The sequence below is a fragment of the Chrysemys picta genome, chromosome 13 (assembly GCF_011386835.1).
Source record: "Chrysemys picta bellii isolate R12L10 chromosome 13, ASM1138683v2, whole genome shotgun sequence".
Classification (NCBI taxonomy): Eukaryota; Metazoa; Chordata; order Testudines; family Emydidae; genus Chrysemys; species Chrysemys picta.
The window spans coordinates 23251299-23274914 of record NC_088803.1 but is presented as its reverse complement, the minus strand read 5'-3'; the positions used below and the strand labels follow the sequence as shown (position 1 = coordinate 23274914).

At 50.5% G+C, this 23616-nt stretch overlaps 1 protein-coding gene across 2 annotated transcripts in view; it reads left to right on the top strand.

Moving 5' to 3' along the window:
- Positions 1–17502, top strand: part of LOC101948544 (fer-1-like protein 4) — a 138246-nt gene extending 120744 nt beyond the window's left edge. For both annotated transcript variants that reach the window (XM_024111627.3, XM_042854944.2), the window contains 7 exons: positions 890–1068; positions 6510–6595; positions 7397–7495; positions 8251–8492; positions 11063–11343; positions 13119–13219; positions 15814–17502. In XM_024111627.3, coding sequence (XP_023967395.2) covers positions 890–1068; positions 6510–6595; positions 7397–7495; positions 8251–8492; positions 11063–11343; positions 13119–13219; positions 15814–15994 — 1169 coding nt within the window. In that variant the 3' untranslated portion in view covers positions 15995–17502. The remainder of the gene's footprint in view (positions 1–889; positions 1069–6509; positions 6596–7396; positions 7496–8250; positions 8493–11062; positions 11344–13118; positions 13220–15813) is intronic.
- The last annotated feature ends 6114 nt before the right edge of the window (positions 17503–23616 follow it).

Below are 23616 nucleotides of genomic sequence, written 5' to 3'. Positions count from 1 at the left end.
CAGAGAATGGAGTTATACCAAGTGGGAACGTGGCCCAGACTGTGCAGTCCAAACACAAATTCCTAGCTGGTGCTTGAGCCCCTGGACCAGCTGCCCTGCTGAGCGTCAGCCTGTCACGCAGACCATGTGTCTAGGTTTGGTTTGATTGTTTCTTTTAACACTCCCCCTGAGAGAGCTCTGCTTATTTTTCATTGAAGCTACAACGGACAGTCCCTGTATGCAGCTGTTTGACTAGCTGTCCATCATCGACACTGACAGTTCTCCTGACTGGGTTTTCTTTGTGCTTTTATTTTCCATTATCCTTCATCTCATTCAGGCTTATCTAGATTGTGCCTGAGCCATCTGTGCCTCATGCATGCCCCAGTCTCACTAACACATGGAGTAAGGCTAGATTTAGCTGCATAGGCTGAGCTGAACATGCAGAGTTTGTATTATCAGCATATGGAAAACACCACAACCCACTTCTCCCAACACCACATATGCCTGTGAAATGCAGCCTCCCATGAGAGTGTCCTGCTGGTCAGCAGAGATCTGGGTAGTTGAACTCCCCCAGAGGGCAGGGATCCTGCTTTGGGAGTTTCGGTTCCCCCACTTCTCCTGTTCTGGGGGTGGGGTAGTAGGTGCTCACTGTCATTTTCCCTTGTTTCTCTTTAGTCGGATCTTTACTCAAAAGATTTCTCCACCACACTCTGCCTTCCTCAAAAGCAGCTCCCTGGGACTTTTAACCACTTCTCCTCTACACAGCTCCCCCCTTCTTCTTCGTCCCATTCCGTTGTTCTGTATAGATGTTTGGTATGCTCGGATGCTCCAGCCTTCTCCCTTACAGCTCTAGTAATCATTGTTGGCCACATGTCTTTAGATCCTTCTGACTGGCTGTCTTGTGTTCTAGAGGCCTTTGTGAAAGACAAGAGAGAAATGGACGACGAGACTTTGTCAGCATATGATGAGCAGAAGGCTTTGTATGTCCTGCAGCACTGGGATGAGATGCCAGAGTATGGGCACAAACTGGTCCCAGAGCACGTGGAGATTCGGGGCCTTTACAACGCAGAGAACCCCGGGCTCGTGCAGGTGAGACGAACACGTTTATTCACACCGGAGTACCAGTGTGTTGTAAGCCTAGTAAAGCTCTTTGGGCCAGCTGGTCACACCCTTAGCCAGAACTTCACCGTCTCCTCCCTGGGACTTTGTCCAGTCCAGCGGGAACTGTCCCAAGCAATGGAGTTCCCACCTCTGCCCTTGGCAAACTGTTCCACACTGGACTAGAGCTTATCAACAGCAAAGGTTTCCTGACATTCAGCTTCAGTTTCGCCCTCCATCTCTTGCATGTCTTGTCTACGTTTTCCTTTGCTCCGATTTGTCCGGCGACTCCTAGCTATACCCCCTGCAGCACCATGGGCAATTCCCCACCATATCTCGGGGTCACACCCTTCAATTGTTTGTCATTTTTCTGATAGTGAAGTGACCATCACTGAACTCAGTAAACCATTGCCTTCTCCTCAGAGTGCAGGGCTGTTCATCCTACGGAGAGCAGCACACTGTACTTGGAGAGCAGTGTGGTCTAGTGAATAGGGCACTGGACTGGGAGTCAGAAGACCTGTATTTTATTCCTGGCTCTGCCACTGCTGCTGTGTGACCTTGGGCAAGTCACTTCCCCTCTCTATGCCTCATTTTCCCCTCCCAGTCTTTACCTGTCTTGTGTCTTTAGATTGCAAGCTCTTCGGGGCAGGGGCATCCTGGCACAGTGGGGCCCTGAGCTTGGCTGAAGCCTCTAGGCACTGCTGTAGTACAAATAATAATAAAAAACTATGGACCCAGCGATCAGTTAATAACTTATTGATAAAGTGCAGCCACTTCTGGGGCAGAACCTGGCAGCATTTTAAAGTGAGCAACAGCACTGCTCAGTGGCTTCAAGTAAGGAGCTGAAATTAGACAGAATGTAATGTAGAGAGGCATACGCCATCAATTTTAAGGCAAGAAGGAACCATTATGTTCATTTAGTCTGACCTCCAGCATAGCACAGGCCAGAGAACCTCGCCAGGTGATTTCTGTTTGCTGTATCCAGCCCAGTAACTTGTGACTGAGCTAGAGTAGGTCATCTGGAGAGAGACATCCAGTCTTGAGCTAAAGACTTCAAGTGAGAGAGAACCTGCCGCATCCTTGGGAAGTTGTCCCAGTGGTTAATTATCCTCACTGCTAAAAACTTCCACCTTATTTCCAGTCTGAATTGATCTCGTGTCAACTTCTAGCCGTTGGATCTTGTTCTGACTCTCTGCTAGACTGAAGAGCCCTCATATATCAGCACTCTTCTCTTCATGTAGGTGTGTGTAAACCACCTTGTAACAGTCTCTTTGCTGAGCTGAATACCTTGCAATCTGTTTTAATCTCTCACTATATGGCAGGTTTTCCCGACCTCAGATCATTCTTGTAGCTTTTATCTGAGCCCTCAAAGTTTTCAACATTCTTTTGGAAGTGTGGACACCAGAACGGTGCACAGTATTCCTGTAATGGTCTCACCAATGCCATTTAGAGAGGTAATGTGCACCTCTTTGTCCCTACTTGATTTCCCCTGTTTATAAATCAAAGGATTAAATTCATCCTCTCAGCCACATCATTGCACAACAAGCTCCTGTTCAGATGGTTATCCGTAAGGACTTCTTCAGTCTCTCTCAGTCCCTGTTTTCCAGGATAAAGTCACTTATCTTGATTGTGTGGCCTCCATTCTTTGTTCCTCGATGAAGGACCTTATATTGGTTGTATTAAAATTAGGGCTGTCAAGTGATTACAAAAATTAATCACAATTAATCGCATGATTAATCACACTGTTAAACAATAATAGGATACAGTTTATTTAAATATTTTCTACATTTTCAAATATATTGATTTCAATCACAACACAGAATGCAAAGTGTAGAGTGCTCACTTTATATTTATTTTTGATTACAAGTATTTGCACTGTAAAAAAACAAAAGAAATAATATTTTTCAATTCACCTAACACAAGTACTGTAGTGCAATCTCTTTATCATGGAATTGAACTTAAAAATGTAGACTGATGTAAAAAAAACTGCATTCAAAAATAAAACAATGTAAAATTTTAAAGCCTGCAAGTCCACTCAGTCCTACCTCTTGTTCAGCCAATTGCTCAGACAACCAAGTTTGTTTACATTTGCAGGAGATAATGGTGCCCACTTCTTGTTTACAATGTCACCTGAAAGTGAGAACAGGCATTCTCATGGCACTGTTGTAGCCGGCGTTGCAAGATATTTATGTACCAGATGTGCTAAAGATTCATATGTCCCTTCATGCTTCAACCACCATTCCAGGGGACATGCGTCCATTCTGATGACGGGTTCTGCTCAATAACAATCCAAGCAGTGCAGACTGACGCATGTTTATTTTCATTATATGAGTCAGATGCCACCAGCAGAAGGTTGCTTTTCTTTTTTGGTAGTTTGTGTTCTGTAGTTTCTTCATCGGAGTGTTGCTCTTTTAAGACTTCTGAAAGCATGCTCCACACCTCATCCCTCTTAGATTTTGGAAGGCACTTCAGATTCTTAAACTTTGGGTCAAGTACTGTAGCTATCTTTAGAAATCTCACATTGGTACCTTCTTTGTGTTTTGTGAAATCTGCAATGAAAGTGTTCTTAAAACGAACAACATGTGCTGGGTCATTACCCGAGACTGCTATAACATGAAATATATGTCAGAATGCAGGTAAAACAGAGCAGGGGACATACAATTCTCCCCCAAGGAGTTCAGTCACAAATTTAATTAACGCATTATATTTTTAACAAATGTCATCTGTATGGAAGCATGTCCTCTGGAATGGTGGCCGAAGCATGAAGGGGCATATGAATGTTTAGCATATCTAGCACGTAAATACCTTGCAATGTGGGCACTATATTTGCCTTTTTCCAATCGTCCGGGACCTCCCCCGATCGCCATGAATTTTCAAAGATAATGGCCAATGGCTCCGCAATCACATTAGCCAACTCCCTCAGCACCCTTGGATGCATTAGATCTGGACCCATGGACTTGTGCTTTTCTAAATAGTCCTTAACCTGTTCTTTCACCACTGAGGGCTGCTCACCTCCTCCACATACTGTGTTGCCCAGTGCAGCAATCTGGGAGCTGACCTTGTCTGTGAAGAGCAAGGCAAAAAAAAACATTGAGTACTTCAGCTTTTTCCATGTCATCTGTCACTAGGTTGCCTCCTTCATTCAGTAAGGGTCCCACACTTTCCCTGACCACCTTCTTGTTGCTAACATACCTGTAGAAACCCTTCTTGTTACCTTTCACATCCCTTGCTAGCTGCAACTCCAATTGTGCCTTGGCCTTCCTGATTACACCCCTGCATGATCTAGCAATAGTTTTATACTCCTCCCTAATCATATGTCAAAATTTCCACTTCTTGTAAGCTTCCCTTTTGTGTTTAAGCTCACCGAAGATTTCACTGTTAAGCCAAGCTGGTCGCCTGCCATATTTGCTATTCTTTCTGCACTTCGGGATGGTTTGTCCCTGCACCCTCAATAAGGCTTCTTTAAAATACAGCCAGCTCTCCTGGACTCCTTTCCCCCTCATATTAGCCTCCCAGGGGATCCTGACCATCAGTTCCCTAAGGGAGTCTAAGTCTGCTTTTCTGAAGTCCAGGGTCTGTGTTCTGCTGCTCTCCTTTCTTCCTTTTGTCCGGATCCTGAACTCGACCATCTCGTGGTCACTGCTGCCTAGGTTCCCACCCACTTCTACTTCCCCTACCAATTCTTCCCTGTTTGTAAGGTCAAGAAGAGCTCTGCCCCTAGTCCGTTCCTCCAGCACTTGTACCAGGAAGTTGTCCCCAACACTCTCCAAAAACTTCCTGGATTGTCTGTGCATTGCTGTATTGCTCTCCCAGCAGATGTCAGGGTGATTGAATCCTTTAATCCTTTAATTATTCTTGTGGCTTTCTCTGGACTTTCTCCAATTTATCAACATCCTTCTTGAATTGTGGGCACCAGAACTGGACACAATTCCAGTAACATTCGCACCTGTGCCAAAACAGAGGTAAAATAACCTCCCTATTGCTACTAGTGATTCCCCTGTTTATATATCCCAGGATCACATTAGCTCTTTTGGTCACAAAATCACACTGGGAGCTCATGTTCAGCTGATTGTCCACCACGATCCCCAAATCATTTTCAGTGTCACTGCTTCCCAGGACAGAGTCCCCCATCCTGTAAGTATGGCCGACATTCTTTGTTGTACTAATTTACAATTAGCCCCGTTAAAACTCATATTAGATTAAATCTCAGGAAAAACTTCCTACCTGTAAGCACAGTAGGACAAGGGAACAGACTGCCTAGGGAGGTCGTGGAAGCTCCTTCACTGGAGGTTTTCAAAAGGAGGCTGGAGAGCCATCTGTCTTGGATGGTTTACACACAAGTCCTGCATCTTGGCAGGGGGTTAGACTAGATGACCTTTGCACTCCCTTCTAACCCATTGTTCTATGATATTGTTTGCTTGTGCCCAATTTGCCAAGCGATCCAGAACACTCTGTATCAGTGACCTGCCCTCTTCACTATTTACCACTCCCCCAATTTTATGTGTCATCTGCAAACTTTATCAGTGATGATTTTATGTTTTCTTCCAGGTCATTGAGAAAAATGTTAACTAACATAGGGCCAGGAACAGATTTCTGTGGGACCCTGCTAGAAACACACCCACTCGATGATTCCCCATTTACAATTGTATTTTGAGACCTATCAGTTAGCCAGCTTTTAATCCATTTAATGTGTGCCTTGTTAATTCTAGTTTAATCAAAGTGTCATGCAGTACCAAGTCAAGTGCCTTACAGAAGGCTACGTATGTTATGCCACCACTATTGCATTTATCAACCAAACTTGTAATCTCATAAAAAAAAGATATCAAGTTAGTTTGACAGGGTCTGTTTTCCCTAAACCCATGGTGATTGGCATTGATTATATTACTCTCCTTTAATTCTTTATTAATCAAGTCCCATATCCACCGTTTCATAATCTTGTCCAGGACCAATATCAGACTGATGGGAAGCCAAGCCTGGGGGTGAGACGTTTTAGTAGAGAGCAAATTAAGGTTGCCACTGACAAGTATGAAACATCTAGTGAAGTGATGCTATTGTGAGATAGAAAAGAAATGTTCTAGTTCAGTTTTACATAATAAATAACTTGTATTCAACCATTTTGAAGGATGCTGGTGAACCCCATGGTAATAATGTTGTGAGCAGACGTTATTCCTTAAAATACTCCCTCCCCCAATAAGGAAACATTTTAAATACAAGCGACTTCTACAATGTGGCAGGCCTTTCCCAGCGATGGCATGTGCTCTCTGTATCCTGAGGGGCTTGCTGTGAGGGTTGCTGTGACCCAGAAGTGTGAGGAAGGGTCAGTGGCTTTGGGAACAGGGTTCTCTGGAGGTCAGGGAGAGGGAGTGTAAATCTGTTCATGAATTCAGCCTTGGTGAATCCTTTGAAGCAGCTCAGCTCTTTCCTTTCTGCAGGGCTCCCTCCACATGTGGATTGACATGTTTCCAAATGATGTCCCAGCACCTCCCCCTGTCAATATCAAGCCACGGCTGCCAATCAGGTACAGGCCTGTAGGAGATGGGGACGGAGCCATTACAAACCCAGTGTTTATAACCGCAACCTGGGGTCCCACTCTGCATGACTCCCGTGCAGTCTGTGCCCACGAAGGCAGTGACTGGGTGAGAAGGGCAGACTAACTGGTCTGTCAGCCTTGGAGGCTCACAGCTAGGCCATGACAGTGGTACTGCTTCAGCTCTGGGCCCCTGGCACATCTCCATGGCTTCCTCTCTATGCTGGTTCAGGGGGGCTGCAGGCTTCACCTCATCCTGCTCTCCTAGGGACTCCCACTGCCCCCACATGCCGTGTGGCTGAGAGGAGGGAAAGCTGCTTCTGCCCCTCACACAGACGTGGCTGGGAGGAGAGGTGTCCCCTGGGTTTACGTCTGCTCCAGGCGGAGACCAAACCCCAGACAGCAGCGTCTAAGCTGAAGCAGTACCATTGTCAGCACGCAGCTCAGCGCAGGTGCCTCAAAAACCTAAGGCTGGGCCATTATTGTTCTTCTTGCTGCTGTTTCTGCCTGACTCGTGCTGGGCAGATTCCAGTACGCTGGAGATGTGCTTTGGTTCAGACACCTCTTCGTACTAGAGTCTGCAAAACTGGGCCAGAGTGACATGAGAGGGGCCTTCTGCGAGGTGTCCTGGGCCCCTGGCCTGAGCTGCAACAGGCACAGCACTAGGCTGGGTGGCCGGGCTGAGTGGGTGCTGGTGCAGGCCATTGTCCCAGGGGGGTAGCTTCGCCTGGCCCTGACAAACACTGAACTGGAATGTGCTTCTCACCTGCCCTTGGCTTTCCCTTCTGGTAGTTACGAGCTGCGTGTCATCATCTGGAACACAGACGACGTGGTTCTTGATGACGTTAATCCAATAACAGGAGAAACCTCCAGCGACATCTACGTGAAAAGGTGCCCGAGTTGATGGGGAATCATATGAGCAGAGACAGCCGCAGGGCCAGAGAATGAGTGGTTGGCCTGTCCAGTCTGACCCTGCCTGGACACCGTGCAGCACTCCCTACTGCCTGAGTCCCACAGACATCACCAGCCCCTCCTCGTATCTCACCAGCCATGGGGCCTCCACCTCCTGGGGGAGTCTAGCTCACTGTCCATTTAGTCTACCCACAAAGGCCTTGGCCCTGATACCCAGCCCAGACTTGTTCTTCAGAACACGTCAGTCCTTATCCCTATGACTGAGCCTGCCCAGGCCCTGTCTCCCCTTAACATGGGATGCAGATTCTACACATCTTGGACCAGCTTACCAAAGCGTGCAATTCCTTCCTGCATTTTTTTGCATCAGCAACTAGTTGTGGGCTCAGTTCCTATTACTTAGAAAACCAAGTGCCTGATTTGTCCCCATAATCCGATACTGGACCATGTAAATGGTGGGGTTTGAACCCCCAAAAAGAGAGGCTGGAGAGAGGCCCCTTTAGAGCCCTCATAATGGCTGTGGCCCAGCATAGACCTGGCCCCCCTGACATGCTCCTGTCTGCCTTTGAATCAATTGAGCCTCGTTGGCTAAGCCTGTTATTATTTGTTGCTGTGAGGCTCTGTCGGGCAGTGACTCAGCCTGGGGCCCTCGCTCCCAGCACCCCCGCAGCTTAGTGATGCTGACACTTGGGGCTGCTTTAACATGACAATTGATGTTAATTGAGCTTCTTCTGCAGCTGGATCAAAGGTCTGGACCATGAGAAACAAGAAACAGACGTTCACTTTAACTCCCTGACTGGGGAAGGCAACTTTAACTGGAGGTTTGTGTTCCACTTCGACTACCTCCCTACCGAGAAGGAGATCTCCTATAAGAAGAAGGACTCCATCTTCTCCCTGGAGGAATCTGAGTTTAGGGAGCCAGCTGTCCTGGTCCTTCAGGTCTGGGATTATGACAGGATTTCAGCGAATGACTTTCTAGGTACAGTATCCTCCTGCTGAGAGAAGGGGGCTGTTTCTCTGTGCCTTGCCTGCTCCGCTTGCCCAGGCTACCCACCCTGAGCTTTGCAGGAAATGGCTCCCAGTCGAGATGAGCTGGGGCTGCAGGAAGCTCACTTGCCCTCTGTTATGTTTGTAGGCTCCCTCTTAGCCCACTGGTAGAACTGCTGCTTACAACACCAGGGTCCTACCAGGTTCCAGTTGACTCCTGGCATTGGGATTAAACTCTCTCATTCAAGCCAGTTATTCATCTTCGGACCCATCTCTGCACTGTGCAGTACTGTTCCCCCTAACCATGGAACAGGGGGCGAGTGAGCAGCTTCTTCCAAAGCTGACCCCACTGCTGCTCTGCATAGTGACCTTCTCCTTCTCTCTGGCTCTTGCATAACCACCTTCCCGCTGCCTCTGAGCTCCCCCTGTCCAGGGACTTGGAGCCCTCATGCAGCTTTAGAAATACTGTTGTGTCAGAGGATCAGCCTGAACCAGGGCCTTTGATTGCAGGAGGAAGCTTTCAGCCTAGAGGTAGTGGCTGGTGATGCTGATGGCACTTAGGTGCCATGGTGGCAGGTGCCTTAGAAATACCATGGGCAGACTGCTGACAAGTCTTCTCTCCTTTCAGGATGTTCCTTTCATTCTCAGACTATGCAGGAAATGCTCCCTACTTCTGTTAGGCTTAAGTTATCCAAACTTTGAACCTCGGCCCTAAACACTAGGCCCTTTGAGGGGAACATAAGCATATGGATGTGCTATATTGCAAGCATAATACACCTCTACCCCGATATAACGTGACCCGATATAACACGAATTCGGATATAACGCGGTAAAGCAGTGCTCCGGGGGGCGGGGCTGCGCACTCCGGCGGATCAAAGCAAGTTCGATATAACACGGTTTCACCTATAATGCGGTAAGATTTTTTGGTTCCCAAGGACAGCGTTATATCGGGGTAGAGGTGTAATACAGATGGATGGAAATTTTCTGCTGAAACAGTTTGTGTGGAAAATGCCAATTCACTGAACCTGGAGCGTTTCATAGACACAGCTCAGATTCACCACATGTTCAGTGTTCTGTGGGAAACCTGCCACCTTGCCAGGCTGCAAAGGAGCCCAGGGTTCCAGGGGCCACAGCTCTGAGACAGCCCCACCGTATAGGCTGCCCCATGCTCAGGAGACCCCAGTCTTCCAGATTCTAGGGCTCCGGGGCACACAGCCAAGCCAGGGCTTCCAGGTTCCTGCTGTGGAGCCAGGAGCCTGAAAGCCCTTGGTCAGCTCTTGGTTTCACAGCCGGGAGCCTGGAAGGGCAGAGAACTCCCTCTTCCAGGCTTCCTGCTGCAGAGTCAGGAGCCTAGAGCCTGGGCTTCTTGTCCCCATGGTGAGGATGCCCCAGAGCTGCAGGCCCTTAGAGCCCCTGGTGCTGCTGGGTGAACCGGACATTCCTGTGGTAGCAGAGATTCTGCTCACAGCAGCAGTGAAACTGACAAGAATGGCATTTGCAATGTTGCTGTAGCAGTGTTGGTCCCAGGATATTGGAGAGACAAGCTTGTCTCTTTCACCAGCAGAAGCTGGTCCAATAAAAGATATTCCCTCCCCCACCATGTCTCTTTAAGAATGTCAGTTTTACTCAGCTGCTGTCGGAGTCCCGGGAGCTGGTTTTGTGTGGGAAGCAGCATGCGTCAATGTTTCTGAAACAGTGTTTATTCAGGATTTCTGGTTTTCAGGAAATTTCTAAAAATTTAGCTTCGTTACGATTTGGAACAAAACCAAATTTTTAAAAATGAAATTTCCTGTGAGCTGGAAATCCTGCATTTCGTCCAGCTCTGGGTAACACCTTTAACCCCAAGAAAAGCTCCTTTTATTCATGAACCCATTGCCAATCAATTCAAAAGGCTTCATTGGCCTGGAAAGGCATATAAAGCAAACCTGCTCAGCAGTGCCATCTACTGATGGCAAGAAGAGAACATTAGACCCAGAGCATCGTGGTATTTCTGGGACATGAGCTGCTTACATTTGTGACAAAGACACAAAATGAGGGAAATAGAACTGGAGAGAGCTGGCGATGGTGCTGGCATCCTGGCTGTAGCCTGAACAAAGTGTTCTCCCACCCCAGTGTCAAGATTTTATCATTCTGTACTGAACATGAGGGACAAGCTGGGGTGTGAGAAGAGGGTAGATTTAGACCTAGAGGTACTGATGAAAGGGATAATGTGGCATTGCTCAGGTGTGACTCTGTATAGGAGACAGAGTGGTCAAATGGCTAGGCCGGAAGAGTGGGACTCAGGAGATCTGGTTTCTGTTCCAGGCTGTGCCACCAACTCAGCATGTGAGGCAAGTCACTTCCTCTCCCTCCGACCCTCAGTTTCCCCATCCCTAAAGTGAGGATCACACTCTTGATGGATCTTTGCTTTGAGAGCTACCAACAATCACTGCCTGTGACTGATTCTCTGGGGACTGGGATGGGTGCAGGCCAAGCAGCATGTTGATGCTAGCACTAATGTGTTACTTGCATTTACATTAATGATTGACCCCTGAGGTCCTCACTTCCTGCCTGTCTTTGAAGGGTCCATTGAACTGAAGCTGAACGACATGGTGCGGGCAGCCAAGAGTTCTGAGCAGTGCACCGTTAAGATGGCCAAGGAAAAGGCCACCCCCCGCTTCTCCATCTTCCGGAACAAGCGGATGAGGGGCTGGTGGCCCTTCATCAAACTGAAAGACCAGGAAGATGAGGAGCGAGAGGAGCGAGAGGCCAAGGAGAAGAAGAAGAAGAAGAAGAAGAGGAGGTCGATTAAGCCGGAAGACATTGAGTTTACAGACCCCAGTGGGAACAAGTACCTCCTGACGGTAAGGAGCAGGAGAGAGGGGCAGAGCCCTTGTGCTGTGAGGCAGTGCTCAGTGCCTGCCTGAGCTCTGTGGAGTGTGAGGCCTGCAGCTGGGCACTGGCATGCCTATGGCTAACTGCAAAAGCTTTGTAGTGGGCGTGGGGCTGCATGTCCCAGGACCGGTGGGTATGGCAGAGAGCGTCATAGCTTGGTGCTCTCAGCTTCCAGCTCAGCACTGTTCAGAGCTTGTTTGCTTAGCTGAGTGGTCTGCTGGGGGCAGCAGTGTCCATGGGAGATGTGCAGATGAGAGGAGGAGGGCTGGTGTGACGGCATTGTCATTGGTGGGGGTGCTACTGCTTCTCTGAGTCCCCTGTTCCTGGGCACAGGGCAGCCTCCTCTCCCGGCTGGTTCCAGCTTCCTGCCTGGGCTAGCAAGAAGTCAGGCCTGGTTCCCCAGTGAGCTCTGCCTGGATCTCGCAGATGTTTTACTCTTTCCTGCTTGGTCTGTGATTCCTGTCAAAAAGCACAGGAGAGGGCGTGGGGTTGGCTGCCCCAGGATCCCCCTGGGACTCAGACAGAGCCTGACACTGGCAGTTACCAAATCAGCCATAGCGGTGAGATGTGTTCCTAGACTTGGCAAGCATTTCCCCCAAGGCCCTGAGCAGACTCCTGTGGTTTGAGTGAGGACGCTCCCCCCAAGGGCAGGAATATTTGGTAGCCGGGGATGGGGGCTAGGAGCTGAAATGTCCCCTGACCTTGGCAATGGTTAGTTGGAGTTTCCCAGCCGGGAAGAGGGTGGCCAGGAGGTCCTGGGGCTCTGAGGGGCCATGGACAGGGCATGTGAAAATCAGCAGGTGTGTGGGGACAGGTGCGGCCAGGATCTCAGCAGAGGGAGGGGAAGGGTCTGTAGCCTAGCGTGCTGCTGATACGCCTGCGCCAGGTTCCCCCTCTCGCTGCACAAACCAACCAGGTGCCAGCAGCTGAGGAAGCATGGCTGCAATGCGCCCATGCTCACAGCTCCATGCAGCAGCACCCAGCGGTGTCCCAGTGGGACTCGGCCCCACAGTGGAATGCAGGCTGGGTTCAGTGTGCCGGGAGGAAGGTCGTGTTCACTCCCGGTGGGCTGCTGGGACAACGCCTCTGGCTTCTCTCACTGGGCAAGTGGAAGAGGGAGGCCTTTTGTGCCTGATCTCTGCAGAGGGCAGTCATTGTGCTGAGCACTTGTCTCGAGTGGACATTCGCCGGTCCTGTAGCGTCCGTGCTCAGGAGGATATATCTAAAGCACCAGGAACGGCCCTGTGAGGGGGGTATCAACCTGCACTGGGCAAACGGGGCAGCGCCTCTCGACACACCGACCCCCCATGACAGGCACAGTGCGCAGAGCCCTGTGCTGGGCAGCTCCTGCTCTAGGAGATGAGCCTCGAGGAGGTGGCTGCATGGGCAGGCAGCCTGCCAGGGCTCTGGGGGCACGGGTGTGTCTGGATGCTGCCTTGACTCGCTCCTGATGGCACTGGTGAGAAGTGAGTGTCAGGAGCTGTGAGAGGCTCCTGAGGCCACTCTGTGCAGGGGACTGGGACACAGAGGCCAGAAAGGCCCCGAGGGGCAGATTTTCAAAGGTATTTAGGTGCCTGTAGATGCAGATAGGTACCTGGTGGGATTTTCAAAGTGCCTGAGCAGGTTTGGTGCCTGACTCCCACTGAGCAACCGTCGAAAACCTGGCCCTGCGACTCTAGACGAGACAGTATCAGCCTGGCTCGTCCTGAAGACACCAGTGTGTCTCAAGTGCGTTTCTCTGCAGGGTAAAGTGGAAGCTGAGTTCCAGCTACTGACTGTGGAGGAGGCCGAGAAGAGCCCTGTTGGTCTGGGCCGAAAAGAGCCTGAACCCCTAGAGAAGCCCAAGTGAGTATCAATCATAGAATCACAGAACTGGAAGGGACCTCAAGAGGTTGTCAAGTCGAGTCCCCTGCACTCATGGCAGGACTAAGTATTATCTACCATCCCTGACAGGTGTTTGTCCAACCTGCTCTTAAAAATCTCCAATGATGGAGATTCCACAACCTCCCTGGGCAATTTATTCCAGTGCTTAACCACTCTGACAGTTCGGAAGTTTTTCCTAATGTCCAACCTAAACCTCCCTTGCTGCAATTTAAGCCCATTGCTTCTTGTCCTATCCTCAGAGGTTAAGAAGAACAATTTTTCTCCCTTCTCCTTGTAACAACCATTTATGTACAGGAAAACTGTTAGCATGTCCACTCTCAGTCTTCTCTTCTCCAGACTAAACAAACCCAATACTTTCAAACTTCCCTCATAGGTCCTGGTTTCTAGACCTTTAATCATTTTTTTGCTCTCCTCTGGACTTTCTCCAATTTGTTCACATCTTTCCTGAAATGTGGCGCCCAGAACCGGACACAATACTCCAGTTAAGGCCTAATCAGCATGGAGTAGAGCGGAAGAATTACTTCTCGTGTCTTTCTTACAACACTCCTGCTAATACATCCCCGAATGATGTTTGCTTTTTTTGCAACAGTGTTACCCTGTTGATTTATATTTAGCTTGTGAGCCACTATGACCCCTAGATCCCTTTCCGCAGTACTCCTTCCTAGGCAGTCATTTCCCATTTTGTGTGTGTACAATTGACTGTTCCTTCCTAAGTGGAGTACTTTGCATTTGTCCTTATTGAATTTTATTCTATTTACTTCAGACCATTTCTCCAGTTTGTCCAGATCACTTTGAATTTTAATCCTATCCTCTGAAGCACTTGCAATCCCTCCCAGCTTGGTATTGTCTGCAGACTTTATAAGTGTACTCTCTATGCCATTATCTAAATCACTGATGAAGATATTGAACAGAACCGGATCCAGAACTGATCCCTGCAGGACCCGACTCGTTATGCCCCTTCCAGCATGACTGTGACCCACTGATAACTACTTTCTGGGAACAGTTTTCCAACCAGTTTTGCACCCACCTTATACTAGCTCCATCTAGGTTGTATTTCCCTAGTTTGTTTATGAGACGGTTGTGTGAGATAGTAGAAAAAGCTTTACTAAAGTCAAGATATACCACATCTACCACTTTCCCCCATCCACAAGGCTTGTTACCCTGTCAAAGAAAGCTTTCAGGTTGGTTGGACCTGATCTGTTCTTGACAATTCCATGCTTTTACTTATCACTTTATCTTCTAGATGTTCACTAATTGCTTCCTTAATTATTTGCTCCATTATCTTTCCAGGTTCAGAAGTTAAGCTGACTGGTCTATAATTCCCCGGGTTGTCCTTTTTATAGATTTTTTATAGATGGGTACTATATTTACCCTCCTCCAGGCCTCCGGAATCTCTCCCGTCTTCCATGACTTTTTGAAGAGAATCGCAAATGGCTCAGAGATCTCCTCAGCTCCTTAAGTATTCAAGTGTGGATTTCAGCAGGCCCTGCCGACTTGTGCCATGTACACGTGCCAGGCAGAGAGGCATTGGAATGTAGGCTGGGGTTTGATACCATGCCTGCTCTCAGCTTGGGTCAGCCTGCGCACAGGCACTGAGGGAAAAGGGAGGAGCTTTCAGGCTTAATGGAACCAAGATCAGAATCCAGAGACACTGAGTTGTTGGGGACTCCGGGGCTCAGGCTGTAGACGGAGTCCCTGGGGTGAAGCCATCTCCACTGAGAGTGTGGGCTGAGTCCCTGGGGCAGAGCCATCCTGGCTGAGGCTGCAGGTAGAGTCCCTGGGCAGAGCGGTTCTGAAATATTTACTGAAACAAGCGACAGGGCTTGTGTATCACTGTAGTTGTGCCTGCACTAGGAGGGTGCACTGATGTAACTACATTGGTTTTAGTGAGCTAGTTACATTGGTGCAAAAATTGAGAACAATTAGTTAGCTGCCAGTGCAGTCATCCTCCAGCGCTCTGCAGCCCTGCCGGATGTTTCCCATGGCCTGCAGGTGTGTGCTCTGCATGCCTCAGAGGATGAAAAGTGTGTGTGTGGGGCGGGGGGTGAAAAGTCCCTCCCTCCCCCCCCCCGGGAGAGCCTATTTGTCATCTACAGCGTGGGTGCCTTGCAGAACTCTGGTCTAGTGCAGGGTCCAGGCTCCAGAGAAAATAATACAAAAATAACAACAACGATAATAATAAGTAAATACAAAGATTTCGTGGTCTGTTCAAAAGTGTCTGGCAGTCCGGATTTGGCCCGCAGTCTGCTCATCGACTACCCTGGTCTAATGTCTGTGCAAGAATCCTACGAAGCCTCCAGATTGTGCTGGCAGTGAAATGAATGCAGGGAATGGGGTCCTGTTTTGAAGGAAGACATTGTGGGCACAGGCATCAATTTGAGTTTGGGGGCTCAGGGATTCAGGCTGATCTCCACTGATCTGGTACCTGGTTATCCGCAGCCCGTGAGTAGCAGCAGCTACAGTATGTTGTAGATTTCCAGGGCTCTGAATTCGACTGGGTGAAGCTTTGCTTTGCTTTGTCTGAGCTCAACAGCCTTTTCCTTTCTCTGTTCTAGCCGTCCAAAAACATCCTTCAACTGGTTTGTGAATCCCATGAAAACCTTCATCTTTTTTATCTGGAAGCGGTACAAGAAGTACATCATTGCTTTGGTCATTATTGCTGTGGTGACCATCTTCCTGGTCCTTTTACTCTACACAATGCCTGGGTACATCAGCCAGAAGATCATCAATGGATAAGTGCAGTCAGAGACTGGGCTCCCCAGAGGACCATGGCTGTGGCTCTAGAAATTGACACTTTATACCAAAGTTTTTAAGGACAGTTTGCCGGTGACTGAAGGTGCTGGGACTCTTTGTAATGCTGCATCAGGAGGAAGAGGAGTGGAGAAGCTGCCCTTTCTGGGTAGTTGTATTTCACGCTTAGAACTTGTGATACACTGTGATCGTAGCACTGTGGAGCAGAGCGATAATGATTTGGGAAAATTGTTTGGTTTTCGTTGGTTGGGAGGAATCTGTCCCAGCTGGGGTTGGCTGTGGGGAGATTTGCAACAAACATCAGCTCTGTACCTCTCTCCCTTGAGCTAAGCAGAGGAGCCTCTCTGAGAGCCGTGGGAGTAGCGGTGCTGCTTTCGCTGCATGGCTTCAGCGTAATAACGCGGCGGCTTTTCACCCGGAGAGCTTAGCGCACTTTACAAGGTGGCTGTCCCCTTTGTACAGGTCAGAGAGTCAGAGCACGTCTGCACTATGGAGACGACAGTGCTATGGCTGTACAGACACAACCTGTCCCAGCGGACACCAGGGGTTAGGTTAGAGCTGGGTCCGTCAGGGGGTGTTTTGTCACAGCTCTGACTGATGTAGCCGTGTCAGCCTGGCGGTCAAGTGTAGACCAGGCCTCAGTGGCAGAGCTGGGACCAGCAGAGTGACAAGTAGAGAAACTAGAGAGGAGCTGCAGCAGGCCAGCAAAGTGAGGAGCGGAAAAGAATGAAGGAGCCAAACTGGTTGTGACCCTCACCATGACCTGGGTACGGGTGAGGGACAGGCAAAGTCTGAGGCCACTTGTGAGCTGGGAATTCCCAGCCAGGCGTGTCTCCCCCCTCCCCCCCCCTCCTCAGCCCACCCTTCACACTGCTGTTAAACACGCGTCTTCCCACATAGTCAGGCTGGACTTGAAGCTCTCTTTAATCCTTGTGTTAGACCTTTACTCCCGCTGGAATAGAAAACCCCAAAGGATCTGACCCATTACTTGGTGCTTCTCTCCACTCGGCATAGGGTTTCCCAGCTGGCTTTCAGAGGCCTGGTCTGTACCCAAACTTAGCTCAGCCTAATTACATTGCTCAGGGCTATGAAAATGTCCCACTCTGGGCACTATTTGGGTTCCCTAACCCCCACTGTAGATACAAGAATTCTCCCATTGATCCTGCTGCCGCCGCACGACGGGGCAGGTTAACTAACAATCCCGCCTTGAGTTGCTGTAATAAGTGTCTACACTGCAGGGACGCAGTGCAGCTGTGCCTCTGGCGTGTCTGTAGTGTAGCTATACCTGGAGAGTGTGAGGGCTACTTGTTTGTCTGGTTCAGACTCAATCCCAGGGCTTCCTTCTCTCTCACACTAACTGAGCGGGGGGATTAACAGTCACTCCTGTGTTGTGTTTTGCACCAGATTTGTAGATATTTATATGGATGCTATTTATATGAGCAGTGCAAAGTGGCACCAGACTGAGGTAAATCAACTGTTGAGAAATATCCTCAGAGCAGCTTCCACCTCTGCTGCATTCTTTGCGCTCTGGGTTTTGATTTTACTGATACAAGTCAGTAGGGATACGATTTTGTCATGGTAAAATTAAGCAAAATTCATTGAATAGTCACGCTAAAAATGTACAAAATCAGGGTATGGTTGGGGGGGGGGGGAGGGGGCTGAAGCTGAAGCCCAAGGCAGGGTGGGGCTGACAGCCCGAGTCCCCCTGCCGTGGGGCTGGCGCTGAAACACCAAGCCCTGCCACCAGGGGGCTGAAAGCTGAGTCTCGCTGCCACGGGGGCTGACAGCCTGAGACCCCCACCCCGGGGGGCTGACACCCCGAGCTCCACTATCCCGGGGGGGATGAAGCCAGAGCCCCGCCGCCCCAGGGGGATGAAGCCAGAGTCCCGCCGCCCCTAGTGCACATCAGTGTTCTACACCTCCTAGTGCACAGCAGCGTGCTACATCCCCCTGGTGCACAGCAGCGTGCTACACCCCATTAGTGCACAGTAGTGCTACACCTCCTAGTGAATAGCAGTGTGCTACACTTCCTAGTGCACAACAACAGGGGCCATACAGACAGGCCTGGTCTACACTGAAACTTTTGAGCAGCATAGTGACAGAGCGCGCCCTGAGTGATGTAGCTCTACCAGCCTAAACCCTGCTGTAAACGTGGCCAGGTTGATGGGAAATTCTTCCATCAGCTACCACTGCTCAGGAAGGTGGATTACCTATATCCCCGGGGAAACCCCTTTTGTTGCTGTTGGAAGCAGCTACAGTACTGTGTTACAGTGGTGTAGCTGTGCTGCTGTAGTGCCCGTATGTAGACATGGCCTTAGCGCATGGTAGGCTGGAGCGCTGTAGATTTACACCCCAGATTGCCACATACTAATTCGCCATATAGACAAACCCAGTGTAATTCATTTAGTGGTTGCACCCAACATGCATATTTCGCCTCATCTAATCTCATGCTTCACTGCAGGCTCAGCTAGCCTGGGTTTGCTCTTCAGTTACTGGCACAGAACAGCACCACCGCACATTCTCCTGCCCTGCCCAGATCCTCCGGTTTGTGGGTGGGACTCACAGCTGGTTACCTCTCCTGTTCCAGCTGGTTTGGGTGTTGCCCATGCAGGCTAGAGCTGGTGAGGCTCCTCCCTCTGGCAGATGGCTGGGAAGTGATGCTGTTAGACCACGATTAGAAAGGGCCTTCTGCTTGCCCTGGCGTTGCCATGAGGCCTGGTCTCCACTAGGCAGTTAGGTCAGTAGAACTACGTTGCTCAGGTGTGAAAAACACACACACACACCTCCCACCCCTTCCACGGGTGATGCAGTTAAACCGCCCTGACCCCCGGTGCAGACAGCGCTCTGTCGACAGGCGACTTCTCCCCTTACCTAGCGACTGCCTCACGGGGAGGTGGAGTAACTACACCAATGGGAGATGGCCTCCCCTCAGTTTGGCAGAGTCTACACTGACGTGCGACAGTGTTGTAAGTGTAGACAACCCTCAGCCAGACTCCTGGGGAACTGAAACCACCAGACTAGTAACAGATCCAGAGCCACTGAGCTCTTTAATATGAGAGGTTCCTGCCGCTCAGCATGGGCAGTAATGGGCCAGGGCTGTCAGTGGTTTCCTGCCCCATGGCTGCAGCAGGCAGCAAAGAAGGGCCACCTCACTTCCGGGGGTTTCTATATGAAGCCAGCCAGGGCCTTCCAGCTTGTCCATGGACTCTGCCGTTGTGTGTGTTAAGGGAAGGGCCTGAGACTAGCTGTGTATTGGAGAGGCAGTGCTGAGCAGGGAATGTTGGTCTGCAGAGCCCCAAGCGTGATTGTGATGCTTCACTTGGGGTCCCCCTGTGACTCCTCTCAGCCTCAGCAGCTGCTAAGCTCTGGGTCAGCTCCCTGACACACCAGCCTGTCTGCCGTGCCAGCAAACTCCACAGGACTCCATCAGTCCAACCTTGCCTAGTAGGCAACAGCCAGGGGGCCCAGTTCCCGAGCTCCCCAGAGACATCTCCCTGCAGTGCCTAGTCCCTCTCCCCCTGCTGCCTCCAAAGAGAAAGTATGCACAGCAGCCTGGTAGGTGAGCTGAGAGCTCACGCTCCAGGTTACTACCCTGAGCTGAGATGGTTTTGTAGTAAAACCAGAATCAGTTTATTAACAAAGGGCAGAGATTTAAGTGCTGATAGGAAAGGATGAAAGAGACAGGCAGAGTTACAAATAAAACAACCCAAAACACGCTTCCTAGTGACTCAAACTTAATTTCAGCACGTTACAATTTCTGTCTAAGCAGGTTTCTCACCTCTAGTCAGTTTCCAGCTCCTGTTGCCTCCCAGGCTAAGAAGATCCACTTTCATTAAGTCCACAGGTGCAGCTCCTCTTTGTCTCCTGGGGATCGATGACTCAAATGTCTCTGGCCCTTCTCTCCAAAGGTGCCACAGGACCCTCTGTTGCTCTCTCCATATATTACCCCAAAGTTCATGGTCTCTGATTCAAGAGCCAGGAGGGCTCCCCAGGATGCAGGCTCCATCCTCCGAGGTGACTGTTAAGTGGTCATCTCCCCGACTTGCTGGCTTTGTTTACCTTATATGTAAATGTATTTTCAATTGTCCTCTGCAATCAAGCTGGCCAGCAAGTAAATGCCCATTCCTTTGTCTAGGACAGGCTGGGTCGATGGGCTGCCTGGCAAACACATTTTAAGACCATATTTCCAGCCTCTGTAACTCTTTGTCCATGATTTCAGGACCACTGGACTGCCAGTTTGCAGATGATACTTTACATGATGCCGGCTAGCTACAGTGAGTTGTGGCCTGGTGTGTGCTCTGCCAGCTAGCCTGGAGGGGCTCCCAGGAGCAGTGTCACTGAGGACAGACATGTTGCCAGGCTGCAGCTCAGAGCCTGTTACAGTCAGCAGGAATGATCTTAACCGGGACCTGAAAATACTAAAGCAACTGACCTGACGTGTGCTCTCCGCTCCTCCTGTGAGCCCCACCCCCATGCTCCTGGCTGCCAGCTCTTCCTCGGTGAGACCCCCAGGCTCAGCCCAGCCTAAAGCCTCAGGGGCTGCAGCTTTGGCCAGTTGTGTGGATTTCCTGGCGCTTTCTTACCTTCTGTCCCAGAGGAGGGTCACAGCAACAGCCAGCCTCAGCACCCACCTTGGGGTCAACTGCAAAGCCCCTTACAAGCCCCAGGGGCCAGGAGAGACTGCACGGGCCCTTCCCGTCCCACTCCTCTGCCTGCACTGATGCCAGCCACAAGTCCAGGCCAGAGGCAGCAGGGTCTGTGTGCCCCAGAGTGGGGCTCTGGCCTGCTGCAGCCTCTCAAAGAGGGCCCCTTCCCAGAGCCCCTGGAGGGATTCTGGCTGAGCCAGGCCAAGTGCCCCTGGACTCCTGCTGCCACATAGCCCCCGTCTCAGCCCCACACCCTGCCGCCATGGTGGCTCCAAAGCCAGCATGTGGGGCCTAGACCCACACGTGCGCTAACTCGGGGGTGTTTAAAACGTCACAGCACGCCAGCTTGGACTTGGCGCAGCCTTCACACCCACCACAAACACACACGCGTGAGCACACACCACCATACCGTGCGCACACGCTGAGGAGGGAGCCTGCATGGAGGCTCCCTGGAATAGGTCCAAAAATCTCAGCCCTGTGGTGGTGGTGGTGGAGTGTGCAGGCTGGGCTCGGCCCACCACTGCCCCGGCCACCTCCACCCTGCTGGGACTTCAGCCCTTCCCTTCTGGCTGCAGAGCTGAGGCCTGGCCAGCTCCTGGGACTGGGAGATGCTGGGGCCATTTAAAGCACTCGTGTGGTAGGCAGGTGTCTGGGCTAGTGCTAGCCTCATGCAGGGCCTTTGTGTTCAGTGCCAAGAGCTCCCTCTTGCCTTATCCCCCCGCCCTGCTGTCCTGGACACAGGGCTCAGCCATGGAGAGGGAAGTGCTAAGTGCGCAGGTGCCTCCAGGAATGGCCAGCATGGCATGTAGCCAGAGCGCCTCCCTATATGCTGCTCTGCACTGCCTGCCTGCCCGGTGGGAGGGGCCTGAGTTCCTGGGGCAGATTTTGACGTGGCTGTTGTTTCTGGCGGTGTGGGTCAAGGTGCATAACGGCACAGTCCTTCTCCCCAGCACGTGGGGCGGTGGGCCAGCCCTGTGGGGAGGGCAGGTGTTGGAGGTGGCATGACAGGCGTCTTGGAGTGAACTGGGGACTTTGGCGATGGGATAGATTTGTAGGGGCCCTGGGGCTGGGTGGAGTGTTGTAGCAGTGGAGGTTGTGGTTGGGAGCAGTGGTGCTAGAAGACCAAAGGTCCATCTAGCCCAGTATCCTGTCTTCGGACAGTAGCCAAAGCCAGGTGCCCCAGAGAAAATGAACCGAACAGGTAATCAAGTGATCCAACCCGTCGCCCATTCCTGGCTTCTGGCAAACAGAGGCTAGGGACACAACCCCTGCCTATCCTGGCTAATAGCCATTGATGGACCTATCCTCCATGAATTTATCTAGTTCTTTTTTGAACCCTGTTATAGTCTTGGCCTTCACAACATCCTCTGGCAAAGAATTCCACAGGTTGACTGTGCGTTGTGTGAAGAAATACTTCCTTTTATTTGTTTTAAACATGCTGCCTATTAATTTCATTTGGTGACCCCTATTTCTTGTGTTATGAGAAGTAGTAATACTTTATTGACTTTCTCCACACCAGTCATGATTTTATAGACCTCTGTCATATCCCCGTGTGACAGGGTAGTAGCTCACCGCTGTGGCGCCTCCTCCTGGTCGTCTTGGGGAATTGGCTCGAACCAGTAGGGCGCCTCTTCGGGTGGCGTCCCGCCTGTCGTTCCACCTGTGTTGGGTGCGCGGACTTGCGTCACCCTCAATGTACGGAGTCCTCTTCTGGAGCACTGTCCTCCGACAGTGTCCCTTTTGCCTCTTCACACCCCCTTCCGGGGGGGGGGGGTAAACAACAGCCCCACACCTTCGAGTCCGATCTTCACCGTCCAGGACCTGGTGTGGTTCTGACCGGCCGCTCCCTGTGGCCCGTGGCTGTGCGTGGGGTAGCACAGCAAACAAAGGGGGGGAAAAGGAGGGGCGGGGGACTCAGGCCCGCCCACTACTCTGAGTCCCGGTCCAGAGGCCCTCGGGTGACAGTCTCCCTGTCTTCCTTCTCCTTCCTCCTCTGACTATCCCTCTGGACCGCTTCCCCAACAGCCCTTCGCTACACTAGGCCTCCTCCTCCCAGGCCTGCCGCCTAGCAGGCTATGGAGTGGGGCCTTCTCCCACTCTCTCAGGCTGGCCTGCACTGCGCTGTCCGAGGTGCTGGCCTCCCAGCTCTGGAGACAGACCTTCCCCTCTGAAGGCCTGGGACAGACTGACTGCTCCTGCTCTGGGCAGCCTTTTATATGGCTAAGCCGGGCCCGGATTGGCTGACTCCAATCTGCCTTCTTATTGGCTCCCAGTAAGCCCTCTCCTGATTGGCCGCGCGTCTACGCAGGCGCCTAGGCCTGCCGCAGCCCAGTCTCTCTGGGTGTGGGGTAATCGCCCTGCCACACCCCCTTAGTCATCTCTTTTCCAAGCTGAAAAGTCCCAGTCTTATTTATCTCTCCTCAAACGGCAGCCATTCCATACCCCTAATCCAGTGGTTCCCAAACTTTAACAACCTGTGAACCCCTTTCACCAAAATGTCAAGTCTCGTGAACCCCCTCCTAAAAACGAATATTTCCAGGGATTTTCTCCTTCACCTGAGTATAAATTATAAAAGCAGTGATCTTGGAAATATAAAATTTGTTTTTATGACATGCTTATTACACACTATCTATTATTAATTATTATTTATTATTACAGTATTTTTATTACATTATGAAAACGGCAACACTGTTCCAAGATCTCACTTTCGTAGCTTGTATCACTTTGAATAAGCCTGTTATAAGACAAGGCTCCTATGTTTCATCAAGAAGTATCAGATGTTAAACAGCATGAAGGTATATAAGAAGCCAACACAAAGCGTTCCTCTTATACAAGCATTCAGGTCTTGAGCAGTTCAAGCAAACAACACACATTACAACAAAGCTTAAACTTGTTCTTCATAATACTTTTAAAAACAATACTAGCTGCCTATTTAATTTTAAAAAACAGCAAAAAATATCC